Source organism: Danio rerio, chromosome 12, assembly GCF_049306965.1.
Source record: "Danio rerio strain Tuebingen ecotype United States chromosome 12, GRCz12tu, whole genome shotgun sequence".
NCBI classification, from domain to species: domain Eukaryota; kingdom Metazoa; phylum Chordata; class Actinopteri; order Cypriniformes; family Danionidae; genus Danio; species Danio rerio.
Window position 1 is genome coordinate 31439001 of NC_133187.1, and position 6000 is coordinate 31445000.

The window sequence follows — 6000 nt, forward strand, 5'->3', positions numbered from 1 at the left end:
GCTTGATGCTATTCCGATTGAACCACTAAAGGCATATGTTCTGTTTTGAGAATGTTTTTGGTACCTGGTCTGAACTTTGAACAAGCCAAAAAAAACCTTGCTGTCTATGTCAGAGCTCTCAGATTTCACCTAACATATCTTAATTTGTATTCCCAGGACAAATTAAGGTCTCGGGGGGTTGAGGAAGAGTGATTAGTAAAATAATTGTGATTTTTGGGTGAACTATCTCTTTAAAATATATATTTAACCAACTATTCTTTGCTTTCCATCTTTCTAACTGACTGCCAAACAGTTATTCAACTCAAGAAGAAATGCTTTTTGAGCACCAACACATTCAAATGATTTCTGAAGTATCATGCTATTGAACACTGAAGTCATGTCTGGTGGGAACTCACAGGAATACGATTATAATTTAACAATTGTAATAAAATTTCACAGTAAAGTTTAACCAACCAAAAACCAATGCATATCTTGTTTGTTTTTTAATATTTGGACGTCTACAGTACTAAGGATGCACCACTTGAAAACCTTCTCTATAGGTATACACACTGGGAAATCGCGGGCCCACCCATAAAAACTTGTCACAGGTCCTCTGAATTTTAATATTGACCCTGGCACAGACAGTGTCAATGTATAAATAAATGAAAAAGACAGCCATGCGGTCTGGAAGAACTCTGGCCGTAAGCATAGTTTCTTTGGCCCCAGAGTCAGGGCCCTCTTTTGCCCCTCACCCCTTCCTTATCAGTATTCGCCCCAGGGCACTTTCAGCTCGAGAGAAAATTCACTGCACTGTGAAAGAGAGAACGTGTGGCATTAAATTATACATAAGCTTCTCTTTATACAAGCAGTTTGCTATGTTCTCGCTGTTACGACTAGGGTGTTGGATCCAGTTTACATAGTCACACATAACTATATAGCAATGAAAATGTCGCCAAGGGGTATAAAGATGCAGATCTTGACTCGATTGTTCCCTTACAAAAACACACAAGCCAGGGTTAACAGCTTAGATTTGTATATGGTGTAATCCTCTCTATGTGTTCTGTGTGAGGAAGAAGCGGGAGCTGTAATGTGTGCATTTAAGTTATCACTGCAATTGTCTTCTCTTTGTAAAGGGCTGTTTAAAGTCCCAGGATTGGATGACATTCAAACTCACGCTGGCTAATTGGTGCTGACTGACAAAATTGATGGCCTGTTTTTAACACCTTGCTTTATAAATAAACAGCGTTCCACATTTGATTACAGAAGTATATCAAATAAGCATGCAGACTAATGCTAATTCCCAATTTCCTATTCCCTAATAAAGCAAAATCATTTTTTCACTCTGAAAACTGAGCCAGGATTTTGTCTGAATAGCACATTCTCTCGGGATTCAGGTGAATTGAGCAGTGCTGGAGTGTAACTAACACAAACTCACTAACTTAGTAGCGTGACAGTAGATTGGATTCTTTGGATTTAGCATAGCTTTTCCATGAACAAGCTACTTTTATTGGTGAGTGCTACATTGTGTGACAAAATCCAAGAACAATCCAACTGAAATGTCTCTCTCACACAGGCAAATGCTGTCGCATTGCAATGCCATGCTATTAATTGTGAAGTAGGTTACTTAAGTACTGAATGCATTTAAAAAAAATAATTGTATAAAACTAGCTTAACTAAATTATGAGTGGCTTGTAGCCTGACAGCTATTATTTCAAAATAGAAACCTTAGCACTGGAACTAACAGGATTATCATTCAGACATACAAGGACATACATGGAGTCATACAGGCACAGATAACAATGTAAATACTATTTCCCATTTGCAGCAATCTAGTATCTCTCATCATCAGTTCTTTCTTGTGTGTGCACACACTCCCTTCGTGAGTGTCTTAGCATGTATCCACTGCCTTAAGTCTACCTACTATACCTACTGCAGTACTCATATCTTTACTTATCTAAATGGAATCTCCACCCTAAGACCTGATCTCCACTGACAGGACAAGAGCAGCCAGCACCCTCTCTAGCACTACTACACTTCCTCTTTTGCTTTCTATCTGTCTCTCCACCTCTCACCTTGAGCATCTGCTTTAGATCAGGCAATCTCTCTCTCTAACAACAGACCTGCTTTATATGGGAATACATGCTAATGCTATTGCGCGGAGAAAAAAAAATGGAAGCTGCAGCACTGGGAGTCATTATTCCTGAAAACTGATATGAAACAAACAGAGCAAGTGGGCAGACGTGTCCACACGATACAGAGAGGATAAAGACAAAGATGAAAAACAGTTGCCTATGTGCTATCTCATTAACATGCAGAACTAATGAACTCAGCAGCAAGCACGAACACTGTTAGACTGCTTCACTCCCTCTTTGTAATGCCAGAAAGCGAGCTAGAATAGGTATCTATAATGAAGTTTGAAAGGATTTTTTTCAAGAAGCAAACAAAATCAGTACTGACCAAATGATGCGGCTATAGAACTGAAAAAAGGTGTTTCATAAAATCATGGATCATCACAGGCAGTGGGACAAGCACACGCAAACAAACACATCCATATTTATAAATTAAACCGTTTAGTTGATCACACTTACGTGTCCTGAAGCGATGGTGTGGGCGAGTAGGTTTGGTGGAAGGCCCCTTGGAGGAGCGCCCATGGTTCCAGCGTTGACCAGGCTTGGAGGGCGATGCAGGGGTAGAGGTCGGTTGGGCAGCTTGGGTGGTGGTAGTGCTCGTTGTAATCGTAGTGGTTGTCGTGCTAGTGGTGGTCGGACTCGGTGGCCCAGCTCGTGCAGAAGGTGATGCGCTTCGACTCCCGCCCTCACCATTGGGCTTTCGGACAGTGGTGCTGCGTGGAGTAACCTCCTTTCCTCCTGGTGGAGCAGGATTGGTGGCCCGGGTTGTGGTTGTGATGTTGGTCACTCGCGTTCCCACTCTGTTATGCAGGTGTGGAGCTCTGTTTCCTGAGCCTCCCCCTAACCCCCCACCGCCACCTCCACTGCTGCTACTGCTACTGGCCGTGTGGTTTGAGGACTGCCCAATTCGAGTTCTTTGCACTGTACCTGTGCCCTCAGCTGCTCGAGTTGCAGAACCTGGAGCTGCTGAGGGAGTGGTGGAAGTGGTAGATGCTGAAGCATCAGAACCCTTAGGCAGGGAACTGGGTTTAGATAGAAAAATCGGGTCCTGTCCAATGCGATTGGCGTCCACCAGATCAGTTGGGACGTAATCCTGCACTGAGCCCACCACAATCCATTTTAGAAGCATCAGGCTGAGGCCCAGGCCCACAAAGCCCATCAGCAAGGGCACAACACAAAGCCAGGTCTGCTGGCGTGGCCAGACTGCACAGGGGCCACAGCGGAGGGGCCCTGGGGCCCGGGGAGAGGCTTGTTCACCCCCGGGCTCCTCCAGGGTCATGGTCTCCATGGTGGCCCCTAGTGCTGTTCTCTCACTCATGCTTCTGGGGTTCAGGGCCCAGCCAGGAAGTAGTGCAAGCAGTGGAGGGGGCTGGGGAGGGAGCCAAAACTGGGCATCTCATTAATATTCATTTAACACTCTTCCACAGCTACAGATACATGCAATACTGACTACTCACTTGAAAAGCACAGCGAACATCAGCTTATATATATTTATATACATATACGTATATGTATATACATATATAAACACATAAATAAATAGATTATATACAATACAGTAAACAAACCCTAAATCCCGAAGACACAAGTAGTCACGTACACACGCACACACACACGCACATACACGCACATACACACGCACTCGATCAGAAACCTAAAAGGAGTGGGTTTGGGAGAACAGCGGGTTTTGGGAACAAGCCTCTGTTTAGTTCAGCTTCCGAAGAACCAAAGGTAATTCCCAAGACGTTCCATATATAGAGGCAAAAAATAGAACAAAAATTAAGTTTTGCAGATCCGTCGGTGTTCTGCCTGGAGTCAAATTTTCCTTGTAAATCCGTGAGTGTTAGTGCGAGGGCAGCTCCCTGCTGCAGATCTTCTCTCACAGCTGCATTAACGCATCGGTCGTCGCGGCTGGCGCAGCCCTGCCTCTGTGTGTGAGTTTGTGCGTGTGTGTGTGTGTGTGTGTGGAGAAGCTCAGGTAGTGGCAGAAGCACAGCTCCACACAAGGGACAGCTCTGCGTCTCTCGTTCTCCCTCAACACGGCACTTTGTCTCTGGCTACGTAGCTAAGATCTTCCCTCTAGTCTCTACAGCGGTGCATCAGTGGACACGGGTAGCCGGTAATCCACCCCACAGGAGAGAACAGCGGAGAGGGGGAGAATGATGTACTGTGATCAGGCAGAGATGGCTGCGAGGGTTAAATCCATCAGATCCTTTTCCCAATCCCTGCCCTCAGTTCTCCCGTTTTGTCAGTGCACATCCGAGCTTCTGCCCTGCATCCGTCATTGCACCAGAATTCAAAGGCAGTCCTGTCTCTGAGCTTGCTACATTCCCACACTGAAAGACTCAGACCTTGGCAGAAACACAGGCACACAGAGTGTGAGAGAAGCGAGCAGAGGGAAAGAGAGGGAGAGAGAGAGAGAGAGAGAGAGAGAGAGAGAGAGAGCGGAAACAAGAGAGGGAGAGAGAGCAAGCAGTAGAATGTGCGACGGATAGAAAGCAGAAGAGGAGGGAGAGTGAGTGGGTGAGCATGAGACTGGGAGAGAGTGAGATAGAGAAGGGAGGGGGGAAAGGAGAGAGTGCTGCTCTGAAAACTGATGCGGCTGCTTTTCTTAGAGGCTGCAGTGTGTGCGTCTGCATGTGTGTTTTCTTCAGTGTGTATGTGTGTGTATGTCACAGAGAAGGGTGGGGGTGTGTGAATGATGCTAGTTATAAATTTCTTGAGCAGCCACTCTTTTGCCTTCCTGGACTTTCCATCTTTGTTGACTGCATATGTCCAGATTGACAAACATGGACTGCCAAATGAGTGTACTTGAGCTTGTTTGTGGACAGAAACGGAAGTAGAGGGTGGAAAAGGAAAGAAACCAGTGAAGGAAGGAAGGAAGGAAGGATGGAAGGATGGATGGATGGATGGATGGATGGATGGATGGATGGATGGATGGATGGATAGATGGATGGATGGATAAAATGATGGATGGATGGATGGAAGGAAGGCCAGAAAAACAGGAGCAATTAATGTAATAAAATAAAGAAGTAAGAAAAAACATCAGTGAGGACAGTAAATAAGAAAGCAATGAGGGAAAAGAGATAAATAAATTGGTAATAAAAAGAAAAGAAAGTGAAATGAAGGAAGAAATGAAAATATTGAAATAATGACAATGGAAGTAAGGACAGTGGGAAGGAGATAGAGAGAGAATAAGGGATAAGAAAGGGGAAGAAAGAAAGAAAGAAAGAAAGAAAGAAAGAAAGAAAGAAAGAAAGAAAGAAAGAAATACGTTTTCTGCTCTATTAAATCCAGCAGCAGTGGTTCTAGAGAAATTGCAGCCCATGTAAAGTAGTTCAAATCCCCCATAGACGCCCGTCTCACAGACACACCCCCTGTGTTCCTCTGGGACAGCGAGAGGAGAGGCTTCTGAAGACAGATTGGGACGTTCAGTCTTGGTGCCAAGTTGGGGTGACTTGGTTTTGAAGACTTAAACCAGGACACTCAGGTGGTAGAGGGCATCCCTGTTATGCTTTAGTAGTCGACGCAGTTAGATACAACTTCCAATTAACCGAAGAGGAACACACAGCACAAAGACAAACTCTGGCTGACCTGATTTATTCAGTTTCTGATTTATTCAGATTTACTAGACTCCACGATCAATGTTAGAAATTATACATTGAATGTTAAATTTGACTTGTTTGCAGGTCAAACACATCTTGTGAAACCTGGATAAATTACATCTCGCTCCCCTTCAAAATTGAATTGATCACAGAATCCTGGATAAATGCAATGAAGACTTTATACACTATTTAAATTTCTTTCTTTCTTTAAATTGAGCAATAATAGTTAAACTATTAGCAAATATTAGCAATATTTCAATTAGACACACTGACAGTATGGGATTTTC

At 44.0% G+C, this 6000-nt stretch overlaps 1 protein-coding gene across 1 annotated transcript in view; it reads right to left on the reverse strand.

The window, feature by feature from the left end:
• nrg3b (neuregulin 3b) overlaps window positions 1-4488 on the reverse strand; it is a 263343-nt gene extending 258855 nt beyond the window's left edge. Inside the window, exon 1 of the mRNA XM_005156254.6 lies at window positions 2568-4488. Coding sequence (XP_005156311.2) covers window positions 2568-3426 — 859 coding nt within the window. The 5' untranslated portion in view covers window positions 3427-4488. The remainder of the gene's footprint in view (window positions 1-2567) is intronic.
• Window positions 4489-6000: the final 1512 nt, after the last annotated feature.